This window comes from Diuraphis noxia, unplaced genomic scaffold, assembly GCF_037042655.1.
Source record: "Diuraphis noxia isolate RWA-SAM2 unplaced genomic scaffold, SU_Dnox_SAM2 contig0005, whole genome shotgun sequence".
In the NCBI taxonomy this organism is placed as follows: Eukaryota; Metazoa; Arthropoda; class Insecta; order Hemiptera; family Aphididae; genus Diuraphis; species Diuraphis noxia.
Window position 1 is genome coordinate 38,020,752 of NW_028301715.1, and position 26,963 is coordinate 38,047,714.

The window sequence follows — 26,963 nt, forward strand, 5'->3', positions numbered from 1 at the left end:
TAATATCATATTTATTTAGTTTTATAGGTGAAATAACGCAAATAATTTTAGCCTCTAATAAACTACAGGTTAAATAAAAAAAGGTCTTTCATTTCTGAAAATTCGTTCCCCCCCTTGGATGACCTCTGGATCAACTACTGCGCGTCATGCTCGGTGCTCCCCCATGTGGCCATGTGGCATTTTTACCACGTTTCAAAGTAGATATATTGATATATAAAATATAAACCCATCTTGTCACGTTCTTAGAATACTAAATAATACGCCAATATGGTGTGTAGTCACAACTCACAGAATAATATATGAAATGTATATCATATTATATTCTGTGGTGGTACAGACGTGCCTTGACGTTACGTTTGCGAAAACGAGTTTTGTTTATGTTGATAATAGCACGATAATGTAATAATGGCCATATTATGCATTATGCAGCTGAAATGTAGGCTGTTCAAATAAACGTGTATTTAACATTACTACACTTATATCATAATGTTCTGTGCTTATATGGTAGTAATGTTGTGCAGAACGAAATATATAATTTATGGCAAAAGTGTATATCATGACAAAATATTTATTTTGTCATGGTGTATATCACCATCACGGTTCACATATCACATATAGAATAACATACCTCAATTGACGGTCTTATCACTCTTATCTATATACTATTAAGTATTGAAGTATTGCTATACCAATACGTATTTATACAGTAGTTATACAACGAGTTATATAGGATTTAGTGGATGCTGAATGAGAACCTAACTGTATATATTTTTCATTACTGTTCAGAACTTAAAGGTGATCCCAGAAACCCATAAAATGAAAAAATTAACTCAGTGGGTTGTTGGTGTAAATATACTCTCTATATTATGGTTAACTCTACTTTTTAACCAGTATGATAGTAAAGTTTCTAAGGAACGTTTCTTTATAATACAATTTCTTCCGATTATTTTACTGATTTTGTTTGGCGTAAGTACCAATATATATGAATATTTGCAAAATATCTATAACTGTCATTGTAACGTGTTAACATATTTAGGTGTTTGCATTAGCAGTTATATTGTATAGAGTGGCAACTTTCAATGATTGCAAATCAGCTGCAGAAGATTTACAAGCGGTAACTTACAATATTCAATTACTATGCTGTAAAAGTTCAATTTTATATGTTATGTTCTTATAGGAAATAAAAGAAGCGAAAATAGCTCTCCAACAAAAAGGATTCAAATTTGATTGATATTTTAATATATATTTACTTGCAACAACGGTGTTCACATTCCAAAAAAACAATGTTTATAGCTAAATGTAATTTTAGTCTCTGAAATAAAAATTTATTTTTGTAAATAGATGAACAATATACATTAAAAATTAAAATATGATGTAATCCAGAAATTATAATCTTAAAATATAAAACATGATATTTATAGATCAGATGTAAATTTATATTTACAACAACTTAAAGGAACCCTTAAGTTACTTTTAAATTTTTAGTCCAAAAAACATTTTTATCTACAATAATTAAAAAAAAAAAAATTCTTATGCCTTTTATTAATATCTTAAAAATGGTAAATATATTTTGAAAATTTTATAGAATACAAAAAATGTCAATGTAAACATTTGGTGAAAATTGTACCTACCAAAGTACTAACTAGATTCACTTTTCTATTAAAAAAGATGCTGAAATAGAAAATTAAAGCATTTTAATTTTCTCAATTGATGATGATAAACAGAAACAAAAACAAAAACATTGTTCTAAAATCAATACATTCATTGCTTCTTTCAGAATTTAAAACTTACTCAAAATTTAAAATAAATAACCTTCTGTTAGGTTATGTTAAGATCCTAGTTGGTCGACCATTAGTGAGTATGTGTGTAATAAAAACCATAAGGAATATAATAATATGTACCTGATGGCTGACGTGTTTTAAGAAGGTTTGATTGTTTGTACAATATTAAATTAAAATAGATTAAAAAATGGTTACAACAACAAACTGGCAACACTAATAAGTAGTATAATCTTATTAGTTATTAGTTATTACTCACTATAAATATAAAAATATTAATTTCAGGTTAAATAACCATTTTATATAGGTTCTAATTAATTAATAATATCTATTGTACATTCTATAAAAATTTTAATATTATTGTATGTTCTGGTCTGTATTCCTAGTTAAGTACCCGTAAGTATTTAAATGACAAAAAAAATAAATCAAAACTAAAAATATGTTAGTTTGGAGAAACTCTTAAAAAGCTAAACATTTAAATGTCTATATCTTGTTCTAAAATAATATTATTGATAATATAATGATTAAATAAGAAAAGTAATGTTTTTTTATCAAAATATTGTTTCCTTAATTACATGTTTTAATTATACCTAGCATCGTTAACTGTAGCTGGTACTTTGACTTCTAAGCCATCTAATTTTTCTTCTAAAATTATTTGACATCCTAATCGAGACCTGAAACAAAATTATTATATTCTAAATACAATTATTACTAATCATACGTTTAAGTTTGGTTAGAATTCAAAATACTAATTTAATTGACCTTATAGTTTTTATAAGGTCAATAAGTTATGCTAAGTAATAAAATAAGTTGTGCTTTGAGTTAAAATTAAATGATACAATTTCATTAAAAATAATGTAACTAATTAGATTTTAGAAAATTATTTAGATACAACTTACAAAGTTACAACTAGTATGTCTTAAGAGTAAAATTATATGATTAAAATATAAACATTGATAGATTATGTTATATTTCAATTGCTAGTCTAGTAATGAATTATATTCAATTAATATTTTCTTACGTATCAGTTAGGTTATATGCTAAATCTAACATATCTAATTCTTCATCAGAAGGTTTATCAGGTAATGCATCATAATCCTTTGAATCTAAAATCACATGACATGTAGAGCATGTTAACGTACCTTCACATGCTCCTGAAAAAATAAATGCAATATAACTTTTAACAGAGAACATACTAATAAATACTTAATTTGAGTAGTAATTTTAAAACCATACCATATCCATCAAAATCTAAGTTATTATTTATAATGATATCCAATAAAGAATCTCCTTTTTTGCCTTCTGCAATAATTTTGTCACCATTGGCTTTGTTAAAAGTTACTTTAATGCTGAAATATAAAATTATATAAGTACTTTAAGTTATTTTGTATATCAATACGGATATAATTGACTACAGTTGAATTTTAAAATGAGGAGAAGTATGATTTCAACAATGAAGAAAAGAACTAATAGAATGGTTCCGTAAAATCTTAATTTAGTGAACATGAAATATCACAAATAGCAAATTATTGGAATTTACTATTTAAAAAATAGTTTTTTTTATTAAGGGCATTATAAGAATAAAAAAAAACAAATAATAATCAGTTATCATGAAGTATATTAAACAACTTTCGACATTTACTAAAACTTTAGAATAAAAATTTTCTTGATAATGTACTCAACAAATAATATTATTCAATTATCGTCAATGACATTTCAATACATGCACTAACTAAATTAGAAAAACTGGTATTTAGTAATACTTGTTCAACTTATAAAAAAAAAATCTAAATAATTATGACTAAAATGTAATTAAGGTCAATACTTACGGCTTATTATTATTTACTGTACTCATATATTTTAAATTATGTACTCTGCTCCTTATACAGCTATTTGTGACAATATATTTTAATAGTTTTATTGACATGATCAATGGTTATTTTGTAAAAGAATAATATATACCTATCATAAATACAAATTTATCATTTAGTTTCAATTTCTCTTTTCCTCTAAAATGTATGTATAATGATAAACATTAAATAGAAGTCTGAAACCAATATATGCAATACACCATGTGAAGATTTTACCATTGAACAAATTGTAATTTTATAACTTTGAAAGTCTACATTTACAAGTTTACCGTATATATAATTCTAAATAGCTCAAGAGTGAAGAGATCAAGAGATTATTAGCCAATACTCAATAGCCATGATATTCATGGTAAATTCGTAAATTTAATTTATCATGTTACGAGCACGGAGCAATAAGCCAATAACCAATTACTATCAGTTGTAAAGGTAAACACGCGCTTATCAACTAACCATCATGTGATTTGAACAAAGATTACATGAAAATGTAGCCCTATGCAACTCATTACTCAAGGACCAATTTAGTGATTTTCTTATTTTGGTGTAACTCTAAAAGTCTAAAACTAATGACCGCAGATACTTTAAATTTTCACTGAATGTTTATTAGGCATTTTCTATATTTGATAAAAGTTTCAAAATATTTAGATTTGTTTTGAGCTGTTTACTGACATTTTAATTTTTCAACTTTTTTAGTTTTTTCTTCTATAAATAGGTATCGATAACAATTTATTTGTTCGTTATAAAAGCTTGAAAATTTAATACAAGGCTTCTAACACATTTTAACGATAACAGTTGTAAAATAAAACAAATTCATAGTCACAATTTTTTTTTTACAAGGATTCAAAATTTATGTCTGTGAAGATAGCTCCGTCCTACTTAGCTCCTTTACCACTGATAAGAGAATGGTTGATACCAGTTATATTAAGTTGTATTTACTAAATTTATCAGGGGCAATTAAAAATTTAATTTCTGTAATTAATAACACGAAATTGCAACTAGATGTATAAAAAATTAAATACAAATTAACTTAAGATGCAAGTATCACAAAAAACAAGCAATAGGTACTGCACATTATTAAAATTATTATTTGGAAAAAATATTAAAAATGATTTTGATAAAAATTGTTTTTTAAAAAAACCACGGAGTTAGCTCAATAAAAAAGGTTTTATACTAGACTCAATTTTTTTGACCCCTATTTTAAGAGCAGAAATAATAAAATATGTTTCAGCAATTAAACTTAATAGTACATTCTTTGATTGTGAAATAACTAGTACTGTAGTAAAAAATACTATTAACCGTTTTATTTATCCTATTCAATATATTTTCAATCAAATAATCTTGAATGGCGTTTATCCAACTCATTAAAAAAAAATCATTATAATATCTCTATAAAAAACTGCTGATACAAAATATTGTGGGAATTACAGGCTTATTTTTTTATCACTAACATTATAAGATTTGAAATTCATAATACTAGATTTTTTAAATAAACATAGTTTGTTTCTAGTAATCAATTTAGATTCCCACCAAGAAAATGAACTATGGATCCTCTGCTGATACTTAATAAATTTTTTCACAAGAATCTTTCTTGATATTCAAAACATTTTTGATTCGGTTAAAATTGATATTTTAATTAAAAAAACTTGATTAGGGGGTCTACATTAATACTTTTTAAATCTTACTAAGTGATAGAACACAGGTTGTAAGATTAAGCGGTGTTTTTAGTAATCCTGTAAATATACACCGTGTGTGATACCTAGCCTAACCAAAATCAACTGTTTTAGGGTCTATCTTATTTTTATTTATTTAAATAGTCTACTTAATAGTAATTAAAATAATTAATACTTAATTCTTTCCTGTTGCGCTGATGATACCGCCATATTTATACATAGTGATAATTATAATTTGAATAAAAAACCAAGTTCTCTATTACTATTATATTGTTTTAAAGTATGGTTAGATAATCATGTCGATGCTCAATATTTCTAAATCTAAGTATTTGATTTTTAAAATCAAATAGCACTCTTTAAATCAGAACTTTAAGCTCAAATTTTAGCTCTTGGAGCAGCATAAATTGTAAATGCGATATTTTGGAAAAAGTAGTAGTATAAAGTAATGATAGTATATAAATATCTGGGTATTACATAAGATTACAAATTAAAATGGGTGTGTCATATTAACAATTTAATCTTCAATCTACGTACATTTTTCTTTTATTTTAAAAGATTTTAAACGATACTTTAATATAAATATGAAGAGAATAATTTACATTGCTTTGGTTCAATCTATTTTTAATTATGGAATTATGTTCTGGGGTTGTGCTTATAAATCAAACCTTTAAAAACTAAAAGTTCGAATAAATAGCATTATTAGATTTTTATTGAGCAAACCTAAATCCTTTAATACTAAGCTTATTTTGAATGAACTTAGTTAAGTACAATAAATACTTTCATAAAATATTTTTGCTTATGTATTATTACTATTATGTAAATATAAACATCTTTTGACTAATGTGAATCATTCTTATAATACCAAATATAAATGCAATATAAATATTGTTTTTAGTAGTAATACAACTTTTTGTTCACAAGGTACATTAATTGTAGGAGCATATTTGTGTAAAAAATTGAACATTTAATTATTTAATTTCTAAACTGTTAAGGAATTTTAATTTTTTTTTTTTGTATTATCTAAACATTGACTGTATTTGATCTAATATTTCTATTTGTTTCTAAATTATTTTTATTTAATGTTTATTAATTCTTTTACTTATATTATACTCTTTCTGTCATGCTTTTGACATAATAAAATGTATATACAACTTATAAACTGAATTCTACTCTACCAACACAACACAAGCTATGTCTACAGGGTGTGTTTCATACTGTTTATTTTTCTTATTTTCTTATGTATATTGTATATCTATTTTGCAAAATAAAAATTATTTTTATTGTTATTGTTATTATTTATTTAGTTTTATTGATGTATTATATTTATTATAAAGGTAAGTTTTTTCAGATGTAAAAAATACATATCTACCTGACCAAAAGAATTTTAAAATCATCTTAATATCACTTATGTAAGTTGAAATTGTTTTAATTTTTTATAGAAACAAACTGGTTTCCCCTTAAACATAAAAGTAACAATACAACAATTAGAATAATAGTAATAGGTAATACAGTAACTGAGGTAAAAATATTAAACAGCACATTAATTTAAAACAGTTAAATTAGTTATATAACAGTATATTAACAGTTATTATTATAAACAAAAAACATTAAAACAAATCATTATCAAATGAGGTGTCCTCATTGGCAAGTGACATACGTCTTAGAGGCTCAATTTGTAAATGATTTGTGTTAATAATACATTTATATTAAAAATATGAAAGTAAATAAAATATTATGTACAAATATTTACATTAATTTTTGTACTTAAAAACCAAAGCATGTTATGTTATAATTAATTTTTATTTATTAATTCTTCTTGAGTAACATAATGGTGATTCAATGTTTAATGGGCTTAAATGTTTAAAATGCTGATCATTTAACATTTAATCACACAATGTTAAATTCATTTCTTTCATAACTTAATTTTCTGGTGTTTACATACCTATTAACATATTCATATCCCCCCGCCATAACGTATATACACTTCTGTTTAAAATTGTGTCGTTATGATTATTTGCACGTCATATTTTTGATATAATTAAAATGATATCTTAACTACTATGTATGATTGATGTTTTGTTACTTATTCATTTTAATATAAATATTACCTATATGATATATTGTGGTTCACAGTCTCAATTACTTATTTGTGCCAACAACATAATATTAATGCAAATTTCCAAATCCACCCATGAGGTATTGCATTTAGATTCGTTTCTTTTTAGTTTTTTATAGCGGTAAAAAGATCCCCTGTAGGCCTAGAAACCCGCATTTCTTTTACAGCTGTATAATATAACACACACAAAATATGCACAGTAAACATATTAGTTATACAAACACAGTTCAACCATAATACCTGATTATTATTAGCTATTATATTGCTCGTAGAGTCATTATAGATGTCATATTCTTGTGAAAATTAAATAGAATAAAATAAAATATGAATGCCTTACATTTCCTCAAAATTAATTGAGTGGAATTATTGTAAACGCTTTAATGAACTCTTTTATGTAAGTCGCTCAAAGTTGGACAAATCAATTTTTAATTAGTCAAAAACTATACAAAAATAATTTTAACTATAAATATAAGTTTTATAAAAAGATAATTACTGTCATAATGTAAAATTGATGTACATAGATAATTTTACTATTTTTTTTTTATAAATTTAAAGTTTTATCCAACTTAAGTCGTTATCTATTTAAAATAAAAAATAGTTTTAACAATTATATTGACGCTGTTATTTCCTCAAAACTTATTGAGTGGAATTTAAAAACATGAGTCGTTACTATAACATAATTTTTTGAACAAATTTTGATGCTCATATTTCCTCAATATTAATTGAGTGGAATTTAAAAATAAAAGAGTCATCACTTTAAATATGATATTTAATAATTAATAAAATACACTAAATTAATGTAAAAACGTGTGGACAGTATAACACAGATATTAATGATGTGTATAAGAAATTATTTTAGATAGTTGGACATTGATTTAAGCACAGTCCACAAACCCAATCTGAGTTTTCAAATTCTTTTTGCTCAATTTCTGGTAAACAAGAGATATGTAGCCATCTAGTACAAGACCCACACTGAACCATTGTACTATCAACTTCACAATTATAATTTTGTCTAAAACTACCTTCATCTTTCCCACAAATTAAGCATATGTTCTTCATACACTTTGAACTTGATAGTATCAAGTCCTGTAAGTTTGAGCGATAACTGCTTGGATTGAAAACATTTATTATTCTTTTATTACTCATTAATTGATTTGCAAAGTACAACATAAATATACCACAGTTAAACCCATCATCTTGATATGGTATTTGGACAAACATATCTTTCCATTTTTTGATATCACCTACATTTTGCTTTGGTTTCCATATTTTAGGCACACCACATAAAACATTCAGAACTCTGTCCTTCCAGTAATTTCTCTTCTCAATATTTTTATGCACGCTTTCTATAGAATTGAAATAACTCACTGTTTTTTTAAAAAAATCTATATAGATCAAAGTCCAATGGTCTTTTTCCAGCAAAGGTATTAATAACCTTGATGAATCAATCCATTCAGGTCTGCTAGCTGTAGAATCTTCAACACTTCTACCTAGATTGAACATATAGTAAGATTGCTCTGGGCTCACACAGCCTAACTGCTGTTTCTTCTTAGTGATCCAAGACCTTGAATTCCTCTTCAAAAATATCTGTAACAAACACCATATTTCTTTATTATGTAACCAAAGCATACTAGTATCACCTTTAGTGTTTAAACTCAAAAAATCTAAAGAAGATATTTCTATCTCTTCGTTTTCAAAAGAAATTTGCGATACCACATATTTGTCAACTCCACGATAAGACTCCATGTAATACATTGGATCTTTCACCAATTTGTTTGTACGGTATAAGTTATAATTTCCTGTTGGAGACTTATCAGTGGACGATTCCCATACAACTGTGTGCCCGTAAGTGTCTGATGGAATTTGGGTAATCGAAGCGACAGGTATAGTATTAACAACAGTTTTACTCATATTCTCAATAATTTTTGGACTCGTACTATTTTCTCTTGTCAATACACAATCGTGATCACTAATGTTACTGACGGTATCGAATTGCTCACCTATATCCACACTGCCAACAAATGGTTGATCTGTTTGTCTGCAAACAGTGAGATGATCATTGATAAACTCATCATCATTTGAATGTAATACAACGTCCTGTTGTAGTGTCTTATCTTGGCACTGTATATTTAATGGCAAACAATTTTTTATGTTTTCTCCATAACTTTTGCCTAAAATTTTATTATTATTTCTCAAGAATGCTGGACGTTTTCCTTTCTTTCTCCATGTTTCTGGAGTATTTAAATGCAGGTTGTCTTCATCACGATCAGCTTTTTTATTTATGGCACATATGTGTTTAGGTATTTGTAATTCAATCTGTCTAAAGCATTGAGCTTCATATTGAGTTATCTTTTCAATAAATCTACCACATTTCATTCTCCTTTGTCCTGCTAAAATATGATTTTTCACTAAATTAAACCAACTTTCTACTGATGCATTACTCTGGCGTTCTTCCAGATTAATAAGATTAGTCATGACTTTTGTCCACAGAGGTATGTATGGCACATTTTCAATAAGGAAATGTAACAAATACTCTTCTGAATACATACTATTGGCATCTAGATGATCATGTTCGTGTGAGGGAATATTTACAATTTCTTTCACACTGTCATATATTTGTTTAAAATCATGATAAAACGCAGATTTCTTTCGTTCGGCATAATAAAAAGTGTCAGTAGTTTTACCACAAGAATAATTGTGATCGTCATCAAACTTTTCAATTTCAGTTTCCACTAATCCATGGTTTGTTCGCAGGTATGATTTCATTTCCATACTTGCTGTTTTACACATTTCCGTTGACTTGTCTGACAAGATCATAGTCGACAGCAACTTAAACCAATGTTTGATTTCTTCATAATTGTTCATTTCAAACACTAACCCAACACATCTGGCTATATAAAATGCTGTTTTTTCATCATCTGGATAATAGTGTTTAACATGGTTCAGAATATTTTTAACATAATGGTTTGTACAAGAAGTAATAACTACTGTGCTATAAGACAATGTTTCTCTTCCAGTTATTATTTGATGGCACATATCCAGGTATTCAAATATTGTTTCTTTACCATTCCATGCTTTAGAAATACCATGCATAAAAGCCCAACTGAAATCAGTTACAACATTTTTGAAAGGCGGCCAGATACTTGGATCTTTTGCAATTACTAGATCTTTGAAACATTTCAACCATTTTGTAACCGTTTCTCTATCATGTGTTGCACTGACCATATCAGTTATTGGGCATACAGTTTCAATTTTACCTATACGCACTACACAAGCATAATAATAAATAGTTTGTTTTGTTGAGCTCTGAGGGGGCCTAACAACTGATCCTGTTGAATCCACATGAATAGTTGTTAACACACCTTGTTTAAATAAATTTTGAACTATTGCCAACTGCTGTTGGCTTGCCCATGTTACATTGAATGGCTCTTCTATACTTTCGGGAACTTTCATATTCAACCAGGGATGTTCTTTGGCCATTAAGACTACATCAAAGTGATCATTTCGGTTGAAATCCCCTTTCAACTGTTGTTCACTGTTAAGTTTCCTTAACATCGAAGGAGATTTAATTGTTTGCAAATTTCCACATTCCATTAATTTAATAGGTGAAACTGATAATACACATTCCTGTCTATACTTAAAAGCACTTTTCTCTTTAATTTTTTCTGCAATAATTTTTCGCTCAGCTCCCCTAATTTGAGAGGTGTATCGAGCATCTGGCTTATGATTGAAGTTTTTACTCGTACTGTAAACCTCGACAATTGCTTCTTCACCAGTAGGCAAAATGTATAGCTTGAACTTCTTACAGTCACTATGTTTACAATACATCTTCAGCTTCATTGATTTTTCAGTCTTAACATATTCCAGCTTTTTAATATACAATATACAAGTGTTATTCACTTCTTGAAGATGTTTCCTGATAACTCCAGGATACCTGAAATATAACAATAAAACATTAGTATAGTTTCTGAGTGAAGGCTAATAATTGTACATTACATTACACTAAAATAAAAATCAATTATTTTTTTAGTTTACTATTGATAAATTATATTTACATATCTACTTGAATTATGTACAATTTTCCAAAGGTGGGCATTAACTATGTAAAAAGTTAAAGTTAAGTTAAAACGTCAACATGTGTCCCAATGTTTAACTTGGGAAAAAATATTATCTTTTAGTTTTACCTTCATAACTCAATTAATTAATGTGATGCAAATATTCTGTTGTTATCTTAACAATATTTAAAATCACTTTGGTAGTGATGCAGCATCAAATATGATACGTAAGTATTAATTTTTTTAATTCATCTTATGTCTAGTATCTGTCTTTTTTAAAAAGTCCAAAAACTTACACTAATACTCATTGAATGAGACGTTTTATATAAAAATTTGTAATAAAAAATATGTTCAGACACGTGTTAAATTTACTACTCCATATTATAAATTATTATAATCGTGCACACATTTCTGTATATAGCGATTTACTTATTGGGCCACTATTATTCATCCATGGTCAAAGTTATAATTAGGATACATTTAAACAAGTCCATTCTATCTAAACAACACTAACCTTTTACAATTTAGTCTAAATAGTACCTACAGTTATATTTTTAATTTTGTACAGATGGGCAAATGTCTGAGAAAAATTAGTGAAAATTTTAAGAACAAGAATGTAATTATTATGTTTATATGATAATATGTTAATATATACTCACTAGGTACAAAGTATATTTGTTAAATTCAGAAAATTGTCTAAAATTTTTTTTAAATTTTGATTAGTGTCCCAAGTTGGTTTAAGTAAATTATAAAATAAGAAAAACATGAATGCCCCATGTTGTCAATATTCGGTACAACATGAGGCAAGCAGAAAAAAAAAATAAAAAAAAAATAGAAGGAATAATATTGTTATGCTTCAAATGCAACAAAAAAGAATAAATCAAACCTTAACTAAAAAAAAATGATTTATTGAAAATATCTCTAGATTAATTAATCTTAAATTATTTACAATAGAATTTCAAACTGCCCAAAGTTAGTTGACTAGTTATTTAACTTTGCTCAGTTTATTTAAAAATAATCCATCATGTTATATTTTTTTAAATTTTTGTTGTTAAGGTGTTATACTTGAAATATTAATACTAAAATAAAAATAATCCAATACTATAATATTATACAAACATTTTTGTTATTTTTTTGAAAAAATAATCGTATTAATGGATATATTTAATTAGATTAGATAGGCATAATAGTATATGGATTTAAATTTCTATTTGATAAAACAAATTTCTATTTATTAAATTATTAATAAGGGTGTGTTGGTATAATTTAATATTTAATAAACATGTAAAGTAAAATAGGTATTTACACTGTACATTACATCAAAAGTTCAATAAAATTGTTTATTATAATTTTGGAAATTAGAAATAACGTTGTCACTCTTTATGCAATCAACATACTAGGCAATTAAAAAATGGAGATTAACTTTTTTTAAACTGAGTTAAGTTAATATTTTTTTCCATATTAACTTTTAACTTATCGAATTAAATTAATAATTTATTAACTGTTAACTTTTAACTTATCGATATTGTGTCCTCTTAACTTAACTTGAGTTAATTATTTTCATTAACTTGCCCCCCTCTGCAATTTTCATGTTTGTATTCTATAATCTCTCTAATAATTATAAGTAATTCATGCGAACAAGAAATTTCAGTTTATACTGTCAAAATAATTTGGTGTTTGATAAATGGTTTATGATTATACCTTTTTAATAATATTTTATGAAGGTATACTATGAATACTTAAGTGGACATTACACCGACACATTTGTTGTCTCCATCTTACAAGTGCCTAACATCTGTTAGTTTAAAAATTAGAGTAAATTGATGTCTGGTAAAATTTAAAGGTAAGATTATTAGGTACCTAGAACATCTCATAGACTTTTTGTTGTTTTTTAATTTTAAATCGAGTTATGAGTATTTTAAAATTGTATATTGTTTGTACATCTTCAAATAATTATACTCGCTTTAAAATTAAAATATAATGAAATCCCTATGAGACACCCTAGATGATAATATTACTTTTAAATTGTATAAGAGGTCAATTCAATCTAGTTTTTAAACTAACAGAACTAAACGTTATCTGTTGAGCGTACAATTTGCTAGTTAGGCACTTGTAAGATGGAGACAATAATAATAGAAAATAAAAGCTAACAATATCTATATAAATTATTTTTGTGATGATTTAATTTAACTATTGTTAATAAAATGTTCAACTTTGTAAGACAAATTAATAGAGTAATAAATCAAACAAATTAAATACAGTATAAGTAGTTCTATATATATAAATATATTAAGCAAATTTAAATAAGTTTATGTATACCTTTTTATATTTAGTTTTCCGTCTTCAAATATATGATTCCATTCATCTTTTGGAATTATAAAGTCCCCTTCTTTGAAGTTACATTCATAATATTCTCCTTTAATGTTTAAAGGAGACACATTCTTAGAACCTCGTGGTAAAAGCTCCCCAGGGCTTTTATTAAAATGTCTATCATTTAAACGTTTTAACGGACTCTTTATCGGACTAATAAATTTGTCTCTCGTTTTACCAGTGTTTCTGAGTAAATCAATTGAACTATTACATTCAAACAATGAACTTCCTGTTATATTATCACAAAATAATTTTCTTCTAGGAGTTCCTGTAACATTTCTTTGAGTAGGAGTCACAAACACAAAATTTGACTCTTTAGGACTTTGTTCCAACAATACAGTATCATTAGAAGTGTCCAACATATTCTCTAAACTGGACGAATAAATAGATACAACTTCCATAATGTCCTCGTTTCTCTGTATCAACCTAAAATTGTATAAAGTTTCATCAACAACAGATAACTGTTCTTCATTAGAACCACACATTACCTTTTTCTTAGGAGCATTTTCATCTGTAATTAAATTTTCAACCTGTGATATTTTCCCCTTAATATCATTGTTAAAATCGTGTGTTAATAGTTGATCATTAACACATTCTATAATGTCAACAGCTTCATTTCGTTTTGTAGGAGTGATAAATTCATCAACAATCAACTCCTCGAGATTTGGTGTCAAAAATAAAGATCCATGTTCAGGCATCTCATGTATTGTTAAACTTCTTTCCATTAACCTAGGACTAGACAAAAAATTATCACCAACAGATAACTGTCCTATATTTTCATATAACATTACCTTTTCATTTGGAGTTTTTACCTTTTTACTGTCAAGTTTAAAAATACTACGCAATGTTAAAATTACTTTATTATGATTTTTTAATGCTTCTACTTTCCATTTAGCAGTATTCCATTTTATTCCCAATCTCTTACAAATTTCAATTACAATTGCAGAGTCTATGCTCTTCACTTCAAATTGTAACTCATTCAGTACTGCCCTCACTTTATTTGTGAAATTCTTTTTTTCTGGTTCTAACTGATTGTATAATTCCAGTAAATTATTCCTCCCATCTACCAATATCTGAAATAAAATATAAATTATTGGTTAAATACAATATATCATGGTGGACATGGGACATATTTAGTTTTGTTGTTTAATAGTACTCACATAGGTATTATACTCAGTTTTATAAGCGTGCGCAAACTTATGTAGCTGCGATTGTTTGACCACCTAACTCATTAATCCATTCAAACCCATGCACTTTATGATAATATTTTATGAAATGCACATTTTGCGATTTTGCAAAGCTGAGCTATTTACTCAATAATTTAAAATTTAAACTATAGTTTTAGTTACTCTTATTGTTATTATTAAGCTTTGTTTTTATTTTAATGGAAGGGAAAGTCTGAATTCACATATTTCACCCTCAGATTACTCTTAAGAGTATTCCATAACAATGCATTTCTTTATCTCTCTGTCATAACAACTCTATTATGTTTAACTTTAGAGAATTATCCTTTTACCAAATTCAGAAGTATGAATATTAATTATTATCTAGTGAAGTAGTGTAGCGAGGTATTAGGCTTCAGTCACTAATGTGGTCTAAGGTAAAGCATCGGCCAGTGTCATTAATTCCCGAATGACTGAACACCCTGGTTTTTAGAGACAAAACCTCACTACATAAAAACGTGTTCTTACTACATGTTTGTACCCTCCCCCGCAGTAATACTGCTACGGATTTAGTTTAGTCTGTGTTGCGCCGTTTCTCGTGAGTCAGACAGAGATTCTACAAATGGTGCTCTAAAATCATTTTAACAGCAAAGCAGTGAAATTAGTATATAATAATGGAGCGTGGATTTCTGTGCAATTGAATACCTATTTTTTAATTTTCACATTTTTGGATGTTTGTCAGTAATATTTACGAATTATAAAAGTTTGAAATTGATGGCGAAATGTTTTTTTTCATATTTCAGCATATTTATTAGTATTAAATATTTCTGCATATTTTTACGTAATTCAAAATTTATTATTGAATCAAACATATTATCTTAAAAAACGGTATAATATAATATTTGGTTAAGTGGAAAAATCAAAAATAAATTGTTTAGGCACTAAATAGTAATTTAAAAACGAATAAGATAACTACTTAATCAATGATAATAATAATTGTATGTCTATAATCTTAGTCACTCTTGCTAAAATATATTATTTTATAATATTTAAGTATACCTATAGGCTATAGTATAATAAGTATTAATATTAAATAGTACAAATTTGTAATGTTCATAAATTCAATTTTCTTGCATAATTGTTTCATATTTTTACGATGTTGACTGCATATATTATATGAAATGTGTTGATACTTTTTAGTGTATAAGAATCCAAGCTCTAAATTAATCTAATACTTTGAAAAGATTATTCATCTCGTACAATATTATGACAACGGGGCTCAAAAATCTGTAAATACCTATATTAGCTGCCCATTGACTTATTAATACTACAATAACTAATAACGTCGTAAACTCGTAACTTATAGTCCGACTTTCATATTTCCATACATGGGTATATTCCGTATATGGAGTCGGGAATGATGGCGTATGGAATACTTTTCTCTCTCTTACCCACATAAATCCTATGGCAAATTTACCGGAACTAAAATATAAAATTAGACGAAATACCGCGAGGAATTTACCGACAATATACAGACATCCCTAGTGACACACTCTAACACTATTATAATTTATAACTTTTCATTGTTTGAAATAGTCAATAGATAATGACCAAAATTATCACAATTTATTATTATTATTATACATAAAGATTATTGTCTTATAACAAAAAAATTCATATTCAAATACATTTTTTTTAAATATGTTTGGGAAAATGTTCTTGATTCTTATTACTATGTATTATGATTTTTATTGGTTATAAACTTTTGCAACTTGTCTAAAACAATATTTTATTTTATCTGTAATTGAATTTTGGAGTTTTTAAACTACAAATTGTATAAATAGTAAAAATACGAATATCTAATCCAAGATCAAACATAATTTATTTTGAGACATGCTTTCCAAAATGTAGCTTCCAGTTCCCACCATAAGAAACCCAACATTGAAGCATGTCAATATCATAATAATCTATACATATAAAATCCAAATACCACTCACTGATCGCTGTAACTCAAAAACTACGCAACGTACGAACTTGAAATATGGAATAGAGGTTCTTCTCATATTTTCACCACGCAATAGGAAAGAATTTTCAAAACTGTTGCATTTTAGTGGAATAATTAACAATTATAATTATTCATCGCCAATACGTATTGTGCTGCACGGCACGGGCTCATCAGGGCCCGTGCGTTTCCAGCTACCTGCAACCTATCCTTTTTGTCCGAAGGTGAACAATAGGAATTGTTCCGAGAAGTTTATCGATAAAAATAATCTCATGCATCGCGCGCACACCAATATAATATACTTAATATACCCATAGAATATTATACGAGTATTATATGCATAATAATTAATAATCGTTGAAAGATAAAATGTACACTGATACACAAACCAATACACATACAAATTAATAAAGAAGAAAAAATGTTCATACTTCATTTGATTGCTTTCATCCCTGAAACTATTTAACTGATTTTAAAATTTCCATAGGCTATATTATTATATTGATAAGTTACCCTTAATTTTATTATGTAAATTTGAGATTTTTTTAGAAATAATAATAATATTAAATATATTTTTTTACAATTTAGTATGGAAGAATAAGAAATAAACAAATTTGTTATTAGGCAGCAATTTTAAAAATTGTTTCACTTATACAAAGCTTAAAATCCGATAAAATAACATTACTGAATATATTTTTAGTCCTGTCTCCTGTATTTTAAATGACTGTGTTAAAATTCTTTAATGTAGATTAAGATAGGGTAAATCCATGGAAACTTTTGAATATGACTAGGCCTGGTATAAATTACGAATTAATCATATTATAGAGTCGGTATTTTTAACGGTCAACGAAGTGCACGGGAATCAGCTAGTCTGATTACTCTGATTATATAGGTACATTTAGATGCATACTACAAAATAGTAGTATGCTAGTAACTAGTGTGTATAATTGTATATACAAAACTAAATTATTTATTAAGTAATGTCAAATTTTCAACTTACTCGTCTAATCATTTTTCGATTTTTCAAACACGTATTCTGATTAAAACATGCTTTGCAAGACGCAATAATGATATCATCACCACATTTTACATTTTTCCACTCACAAGGAGTACATCCATTTTCTTTTAAAACGGCAATCAACTTTTGAAGATTTATTTTTGTCATTTTAATGCTTAAACACAAAAGTATAAAACAATCAGTAAAATATTGAAGAAATATAAGAATCAAAAATTGTTATAAAAACGTATAGTTTTGGTGGTAAAAAAATATAAAATGTGTGAACGTTTACTTCAGACATATATATTAATTTAACCTAAGGGACTATTGCTGGAAAATAGTTTTTATATAAAATAAAATAGTATAATAAAGTGAATAAATTACATGTGCAAAAACAAATAATCAATGTGTTATGACATGTGTATAATTTTATACAATATTACCTATGTTAAATAATAATCTGTAGTGTATCACCAATTCCCGTGATAATAAGGTACCTGTAAATATTTAAATATATTTTAAAAAGTAAAAATGATTGCCTAGTTCAATCACGGTTACACAAGTGATTCGACAACCGAAATTAATTATTATAATATGTGTAATAATTAATATTACGATACTAATATAATGAACGGCTGCACGACACCCAGCAAACGTGTTACTTTGTTGACCGCTAACGATCAAGTCGACTGTCGAGTAACATTCAACGCGCCGAATTTTTAATTTAGCACAATTCACAATACCCCCCCCCCTCCAAACACAGATTTACATTCATGAAGTGGTGCACCTACCGTGTGAGGGAGAAGTGTCGATCACTAGGGCCTACTACAGACAACAGACTGCAGGAGTCCCGTTACAACTATTAATAGAATATTTCCGTATTGATAAAAAATAGATATTCAAATACTAATTATATAATATTGATATTTACCAATTTACTATTGTAAAATAATAATATAATGTGGTCATTTTTATCAATTGGTATATATTAAAAAAACACTAAGAAAGTAATATAAGTAATGGGGAGGAGGATCTAACTATGGTTCTAGACGTTCTAGTGTTAATGACTACCTAGTAGCTAATATTATGTTATCGTAATTTAGGTGCCCGTCACGACTCGCAACCGTTGTCTTTTCTATGTCGGCTATGGCTGTTATTGTAATATTATTTGTTGTACAGAAATAAGGTGACGTTGCGAACAATATTATCTAATCTTACAAATTTGTTATAGGTAGTATAGCATATAAATTACAAGTTAACAACAACAATAATTGATTATACTATGTTGCGAGTTGGTATAAATTCTGGATAATATTTAAATGTACAACAGTATTTTTAGCAGCTGCACGGGGGAACACGGCCGTCTTTTACTCGATATACGATAACTATTGTATATCGTATATCGTATACTACTAATGGTAGTAGTCACAAATTTACAATCATCCCAACAATATTAATTACCTATTATTATAATATCTTACAACAACGTCAGTGACGTCACAATCTGTTATTTTCTCAAAAGTACAAAAATTAATAAACTTCACGTTTCTATATAATGTTCTAAAAACTTGAGTAGGTACTAAACTACTATGTAAAGTAGTAGAAAAAAAAATTATAAATATAAAAATTAAAGCAATAATGCGAAGGGCACGTTAAATTATCTAATGAAACATAAATAATTTTAAAAATTATATAATAATACTATCATAAACAGAAATCGGGAAAAAATTGTACTCTACAAGTAAAGTGTGTAATGTAGGTTGTAGGTATACAATTTTTGACGCCGGGACTTTCTTAGGCCAAATGTAACGGTGTTTCCTAGTTGCAGACAAAGTGACAAAAACCATGCGAGTTGAGGACGAATTCTAAAATGGTAACATCCGAATTGCGGACACAAAATGTTACATAGTACTAATTGTGGAAAAATTTCCGAACGTTGGGAAATTACTGTTCAATAAAAACAGAAGATAATAGATATAAATCTATATATAAATGGTGAATGACATTATTGGACTGATTATTTATCAGCATTAAGATTGTGCTGGTGCTTTTGAGACGGCTGTCAAAAAATATAATTAATTACTTTAAAACCTATAAATTCCAATCACAATAAATAAATAAATAATTATAATAATCTATTAACATTTTATAAAAAAAAGCATTTAACAATTTTTAAAATAACGATTGCCCTTTTGCAAGATACAAATATTTTTAACCCCACCTACCATTTTTTTGGTAGCTTGTCCTAAGTCCTGAAAATGTAGTGAAGGGAAATATTTGTCTCCGCAACTCTTGTGATTTTTTATTTTAAAAAAAATTTGTATACGCAACTACCTAGTATTATAAAAACGATACTCGTGTCCGCAATTGTTGCAGTGTTATAATATTGACCTGAATAATTTCGTCCGTAACTAGTATGTGTCCATATGCTCCTTACAAGAATAACCTGTTTACCTGAAAGGCTGAAAATAAAGATATTGTAATCTCCGACATCGACATTTTACCTGAAAAAATAGGCTAATATCCTACAGTCCAGCATTTTATTGAATACAATATTTTAAAATCGAAAAAAATTGGTTATTTTTTAAAATTGTTTTTATATTGTTCAATTAATTTTAATTTTAATCTTTATTTATGGTATGACTATTATAATAATATGACCATATTGTTACGTTGCCAATAGGTACTAATACATTTTGAGGTGTTATTGCTTTATTCTTGTGCTCACCAATTAACTGCGCTTTAACTTGAGTTTTGTCATCAGTTAAAATGTTGGCATAACAGCTTTTGTTATAACATATCCATTTTAACAATAATTGTCTTTGCGTTTTCTTATAAACGATATTTATGTAAAGAAATCACAGCTATTTTTTTTTTTTATAACTCTTTTCCATGTTCTGACATTATAATTTTGAAGAATTCTCCATGGTTAACGCACTATAGGTACTCACTGACATTAATACCGGCGACCGAATGATAAGTTAGTCGTATGTTGTCAAAATTAAAATTTGAATGCATGTAAAAAAAAATGTGGCTATATATTTCTTTTATTTTTCAACTGCTATTGCAAAACTATATTATGAGCCTTGTATTAAATTCTCAAATCTTAGAATTAAAAAGAAAAACTTTTATGAATTTCGATCTAAGATAATTTGAACATTGCCGTAATTTTTATGTATTTAGTCAAAATTTGAACTTCAAATGCTAATAAAAAAAAATCGTGCCAATGTATTTTTGTAATTTTCTAATCACTGTATGAATAACTTATGAGGAACTTTGTATTAAATTTTCAAGTATTTTGATTGGGCCAAAAAATTTTTATCGACACTTAAAAAAAAAATTTTCAGACAAATTGAAAATTTCAGTCATCTATAAATATCTCAAAAAAAGTCAAAATATTTTGAAAATTAAATCATGTAAATAAAATGCCAATCTAAATAACTGATAAAATTTTCAAGTATCTGCGACTTATACTTTTTGAATAATAACAAATATTTAAATTCGTTTGAGGATTACTATCGTTACGCTATTTCGTAAAAATTTAAAATTCAAACGCACTTAAAATTTTTCCTATAATGATGCTTCGAGATTTCTCTGTAGCTACTTGAAGGAAAACTTATTGAAAACTTAGTATTGTATTTTTAATTCTTAGTTATAAACGCAAAAATTTTTATGATTTTTCAACTTCAAAATTACTTGCAAATTTTCGCGTTTTCGACAGATTTCGTAAAATTTTGAACTGTAAACGCTTATTAAAAAAAATTGTGACTTACGATTTTTAATTTTTTTTAGCTACAATAAGAACAACTCATAAGGAACCTTGTATTAAATTTTCAAGTTTTTTTGGTCGTCCAACATTTTTTTACCGACACTTCAAAAAAAAATTTTCAAAAAAATCGAAAATTTCAGTGGTCTATAAATAACTCAAAAAAAGTCGAACATTTTTGAAAATTAAACTGTATATAGATATCACTAACATTAACATTTGGTGAAATTTTCAAGTATTTATAGAGATTAGTTTTTGAATTACAACCATATAAAAATATCGATTTTTTTGAAAACTGTTGGAAAATGTTTACTTTTGACCTCTATAATGCACCAAGGATCTTCACTTTTACATCGGAAACCACCCCCAAAGTTTGAAATCTAAGCATTATTTCGACTAGTTATGCTGTACACAGACACAAAAAAAAAAAAAAAAAAAACACCTATCATTGTAAAATCGATACATTCATCACTTCGTTCAGAATCTAAAAGGTAGAATGTACGTAATCTTATTAATGAGAAAGGTCCATACGAAATAATATCATTATCATACGCACCTCAATTAGTTATTACATAACTTATGTTATTGCCGATTGATTTTGACAGTTAATTGTAAATAAGATTTTTTGTAAAAAGAACCCTACCCCTGCATACGCCACGTACGTCATGATGTATAAAGATTATTATTCATTAATTTAACTTTTAAATAAAAAATTATATTTTTCAATATTAGTTTAATTTTTTTTTTAGTTTAAGTAAAAAATAGAAACTAATAAATATTATCTCCCTAATTTAATACTAGTATACTATTGTACTATTATATTTTATTTAGACAATATTAGATAATATAATCAATGTATATTTTTATGCATAATTTTTATGGCGGAATTTTTAGCCATTTTTATTAATTATTAACTATATTTTATCTACACAATCTTTAAGCTGTCTATTAAATTTTAAGTAATAATTTCATAGGTGTTTAATAATATAATATTATTAAAAAGTAAATAATAAACTTTGAAAAAAAAATGGTGGGAAAATTGCCGGGGGAAGGAAAATGTCCGCGGCTCAATATAATCAGAGAATTAGTATAATCACAAAATATAATCTATTTGTTATTATCAATATTATAAAAATTGGATATAAATTTACTATGCCTACATTCAAATATACGTAACAAATTGTATACTATTTTTTTTTTGCCCAATTTATTACAAAGATGTTTATTTATTTTTCCAATTTTTTTAGCTACTATTGGTTTTATAGTCCCATCGTAATAATTATTATAATATTATATTATAAATCATTTTTCAGAACGAATTTAAATACCCATATATATATATATATATATATATATATACAGTGGCGTGATGAACTAAAAATATTCCAGAGGCAACCCCCCATATAGATGACCCACCCCACATGTATTTGCATGTAAATAAGTACAATCTTTGATACCCACCCCCCCAATATTTGAAAAATCCCAGAGGCAAATGCCTCTGAAATTACTCTTTGCCACGCCACTGTATATATATATCGTTTGGCGGAGTGGAGTGGTACGGGGTTACCCCGCAAAATGTTTGTCTACTACTCTGCTTGTCTAAACTTAAAATACTTATAACTCATAAACTACTCGTCCAAAATTCGATTTTTACGTATCAAAATACTTAGAAAAATATTCTGATTTGGAATATGAAATTAAAACTCTAGGTTGTCATTCAAAAAAATTAAAAAACTTAAAAAATTATAAGGATAAAAAATATTTAAAAAAATATTTTTTTAATAAAAACGTTGTTTTTTAACAACGTGAAACTTTGTAAAAAAATATTTTCAAAAACATTGATACTTTTTGAAATAATAAGTGGTTCATTATAAAAAAATCACCCTGTATTCTAATTTATACTACTTTTATTTTATATACGAAATATTTTAACAATTTTACCAGCATTTTAAGCTTCATAAATCATAAATGATAACAATGTAGATTATAATATTGATTACACAACAAATAGATTGTATATATTATATTCCTTGATTACATTATCATTTTGGATTTTTTTCCGGGATTAAGTCTATATATAGCGTTACATATTTATATTTTAAGTTAGGTTATACAGATAAAAATGGATGTTGGTTCATCCAAGACATTCAAACCCTGTCTAGATTTGCACTTTATCTTTTACGTAGCCCCGTAAAAAAAAATCATTAGCTACATAACTCAAAATTAACTTGATTATCTTACATTTCCATTAATACATGGGTCGTTAACCTGCGATCAACCGTTGCCGAACTATATCGGTTCGTAATCGGAAGAATACTTTTCTTTTATTAACGACGGAGGTCATTCACCTGAAAGGTTTACATTAGTAAGTTACTAATAGTAACTTAGAAATATTTATACTTTTGAAACACCATGTATATCTGACTATTTTTCATCGATTAACAAACAGATTGAATATTGAAAATTTCAAATGTTATTAAGGTTTTAATTTCAAAAATATTGGTATATAATATAATATGAATAATAGAGAATTGAAACTTTACATCACTACATAATTTTTGTACTTGATAGGTATTTTTCTATATACATATAAATATTATAAATAAATAAAATAATATATTATTATTAAGGTATTTGGCAATGAAATTTCACAATTTCACTCAGTATAAGTGTATAACCCAGACGTAAGATTGACATTTTAATCGTTATTATTTATTATATACGTACCTTTTTATATTATTTCAGTTTAGGTACCTAACTACTTAACTACCTATATTGTATAAAGTATAACTTTTTTTTTTCTATGGTATCGAGGACCAGAGAAGGAACTATGTTGCCAATACTTCTCCTACCTATATAGTATAACTGGCATATTCTATGACAAAAATATTATCTTAGCTGTTTCTCATTTAATTGGTTTTTAGTTTTTACCCATGGCCATTTTCAACTAAATATTATATGGAAACTGAATGTGTATAGATTACAAATTTCAATATCGCGTAGATTTGAGTTAATACGTAGTCAAATTTTGATTTCATTGCCGATTCAAAAATGCATAAAATATAAACAATTTCAAAGTACATATTAGGTATATTTTTTCTAGTAGGTATGTTCTTTGTATTTGTATTATTATGTATTATGCTTAATGAATAATGATACAAGTTTAAACAATTAAATATGAACATTCAGAAACCCTACTGGTCTTTCAAACTTGAGTTTGTATATAGTGTGTCGAGTGCCATAATAATATTGTTAGTGAATAGAAACGGATGCAATTTAATAATTGGAATTATTGTGTTTTGTTAGAATGAATTTAATACTCGTTCGTTATTATAAATAATTGCAGATACATTATTTCTCAGCGTTCTACAAATAAGATTGGAATCTTGCACACATATACCTTCGCGCCACGATAGAATATTACCGCTTTGGCGCTTTAGAACGAATTTCGTACTCTGCTGTATATTAGGTGTCAAGTGTAACAGATACCTCGTCATTAACACCATAAAAAATGTTCAGTACTTTTTAAAATAGACGACAAGGACAAAAAAAAACAAATTATGAAGATACAGAATAATTACACAAAACTAGGTTTCGACGAAATACTTGAAATGTTCACCAAATCATTTTGTTAGCAGTTTCTATACGTGGAATAATTTTCAAAATATTTTGACTCGTTTCGTGCTGTTTTTTTTTTTAATGTCAATACAATTTTATTTCTTTGGTAAAAAGCTTGAAAACTTAATACAAGACTCTTGATTTATTGTTTCAACGATGATTATTAAAAATATTAAACATACATAGTCACTTTTATTAATTAATTTTTTTATTAATTAACCCGCGGCAACAAAGGCCATTTGGTGTGGGGAGGGCAGGGGTTAAAGTGGGGGGGGGCGCAGGAGGACTCAGTCCCCTTACCTCTGACGGCGGTTAAAAAGCGTCCCCTTTAACAAATTAGGATTTTATACATTAGACATTATACATGAAATTATATAGGAACGCTTAAAACTTTTTGGAAACATTAGTCCCCTCTGGAATTTTTTCCCACTTTAACCTCTGGGGGAGGGTACTGTATGTTTAAGGAACGGTAGGTGTGTTACACGTGTGTGGGTTTTGGCAGAATTTTTGATTTGGATACTTGTAGGTTTGTGCCATGGCCGAGGGGGGGGGGGCAGCCTCTCCCCAGACAGCGTGAACTGCTCGGAAAGCGATGCTGCCCATGACCGGGATTCGAACCGGCGACCACGCGTCGCAACCGACGCTTAAATCCGCCCAGCCACTACACCCCCACTTTTATTTTTAAAAGCAATTGAAACTCGACATTTGATTATTTTGATAATTTGAAAATTATGAATTTTTTAGTTAGAAATACATAAAAATGTATCAAATTGGAAATTGAAAAATGATTTTGTAGTTTAAATGTTCACCTTTTATATCTAAGATTTGAAAATTTAATACATGGATCCTATCATATTTTTACAATAGCAATTGAAAAATAAAATAAATGCGTAGTCTTAATTTTTTTTTACAAGCATCCATCCATCCATCCATTACAGTAACCCACTTGTAACCTACTGTACAACAAAGCGACATCCACGACTTACCAGCCTTTTTAAATTTTTTTGGAAAAATTCAAAATAGCCAATTTGTAAATCTGATTATAAGAACAATTTTTATGATAAAAACATTTATCTAAGTCATGTAGTTAATTTTTAGATTATTTTAAAATATCAATATATTTTGAGTAAATTAATTTAGAACATAATAACTTTTTTTTAAATATTATTTTTGGGAATTTCCGGTATCACAAACACATAAAATAGTGCCCTCAAAAATGTCAAGTACTCTGGTGCTCTAGTGTAAGTACCAACCAACACCCCCGCTTGTTGTGCCACTGTTTAAGTCCATATTATTCCAGGCTAAATTAATAAATATTATTTTATATATTTTATATCGACAATGGACGATTATATTATAATATAATATATAATCCTTGCTTGCGTAAATTCAACGATAGTGTAAATTAATTATTTGACACATTGAAAATAATGATTATGCGCCTATAGATTTGTTATAAGTAACCTACCGGCTATTGAATTTAAAAGTTCTTTTTCTGAAAAGGTACAAAATAAAGTATATTCAATTTTAATGCAACTTGGTATACGTATATTTCAATAA

General features: G+C 27.1%; 3 protein-coding genes across 5 annotated transcripts; 1 reads left to right on the forward strand and 2 right to left on the reverse strand.

The window, feature by feature from the left end:
• Nucleotides 1-663: 663 nt before the first annotated feature.
• Nucleotides 664-1,420, forward strand: Dpm3 (Dolichyl-phosphate mannosyltransferase subunit 3). Its single transcript, XM_015518680.2, has 3 exons — nt 664-966; nt 1,037-1,114; nt 1,178-1,420. Exons 1-3 carry the CDS (start codon nt 817-819, stop codon nt 1,229-1,231), a joined length of 282 nt encoding a protein of 93 aa, XP_015374166.1. The 5' UTR covers nt 664-816; the 3' UTR covers nt 1,232-1,420.
• On the reverse strand, nt 1,223-4,055 carry Fdx2 (Adrenodoxin-like protein 2, mitochondrial Ferredoxin 2). Of its 3 annotated transcripts, none has more exons than XM_015518678.2 (5): nt 3,608-4,055; nt 3,015-3,127; nt 2,800-2,932; nt 2,369-2,452; nt 1,223-1,312 (listed from the first exon to the last, which is right to left on the reverse strand). In XM_015518678.2, exons 1-5 carry the CDS (start codon nt 3,703-3,705, stop codon nt 1,306-1,308), a joined length of 435 nt encoding a protein of 144 aa, XP_015374164.2. In that variant the 5' UTR covers nt 3,706-4,055; the 3' UTR covers nt 1,223-1,305. The 3 variants fall into 3 exon arrangements, with proteins under 3 accessions (XP_015374164.2, XP_015374165.1, XP_089085367.1); XM_015518679.2 differs by having other exon boundaries at nt 1,223-2,452; nt 3,608-3,667; nt 3,741-4,054; XM_089229241.1 differs by having other exon boundaries at nt 1,223-2,452; nt 3,608-4,054.
• Nucleotides 4,056-8,287: 4,232 nt separating this feature from the next.
• Nucleotides 8,288-18,187, reverse strand: LOC149055283 (uncharacterized). The gene is made up of 5 exons (XM_089229533.1): nt 18,023-18,187; nt 14,715-14,930; nt 13,807-14,669; nt 9,982-11,366; nt 8,288-9,822 (listed from the first exon to the last, which is right to left on the reverse strand). Exons 1-5 carry the CDS (start codon nt 18,185-18,187, stop codon nt 8,288-8,290), a joined length of 4,164 nt encoding a protein of 1,387 aa, XP_089085659.1.
• Nucleotides 18,188-26,963: the final 8,776 nt, after the last annotated feature.

What these genes read in the sequence shown, in the direction of transcription:
- Dpm3 (XM_015518680.2), top strand. Translation starts at nt 817, where the DNA reads ATGAAAAAATTAACTCAGTGGGTTGTTGGTGTAAATATACTCTCTATA. An exon ending in TTTTACTGATTTTGTTTGGC is followed by an intron (nt 967 to 1,036) that starts GTAAGTACCAAT and finishes TAACATATTTAG; the next exon opens with GTGTTTGCATTAGCAGTTAT. An exon ending in CTGCAGAAGATTTACAAGCG is followed by an intron (nt 1,115 to 1,177) that starts GTAACTTACAAT and finishes ATGTTCTTATAG; the next exon opens with GAAATAAAAGAAGCGAAAAT.
- Fdx2 (XM_089229241.1), bottom strand. Translation starts at nt 3,705, where the DNA reads ATGTCAATAAAACTATTAAAATATATTGTCACAAATAGCTGTATAAGG. An exon ending in ACAGTAAATAATAATAAGCC is followed by an intron (nt 3,128 to 3,607) that starts GTAAGTATTGAC and finishes TTTATATTTCAG; the next exon opens with CATTAAAGTAACTTTTAACA. An exon ending in GCATATAACCTAACTGATAC is followed by an intron (nt 2,453 to 2,799) that starts GTAAGAAAATAT and finishes ATTTTGTTTCAG; the next exon opens with GTCTCGATTAGGATGTCAAA.
- LOC149055283 (XM_089229533.1), bottom strand. Translation starts at nt 18,187, where the DNA reads ATGACAAAAATAAATCTTCAAAAGTTGATTGCCGTTTTAAAAGAAAAT. An exon ending in ATCGAAAAATGATTAGACGA is followed by an intron (nt 14,931 to 18,022) that starts GTAAGTTGAAAA and finishes ATTTTATTTCAG; the next exon opens with ATATTGGTAGATGGGAGGAA. An exon ending in CATTAAAAAATCATAATAAA is followed by an intron (nt 14,670 to 14,714) that starts GTAATTTTAACA and finishes GACAGTAAAAAG; the next exon opens with GTAAAAACTCCAAATGAAAA.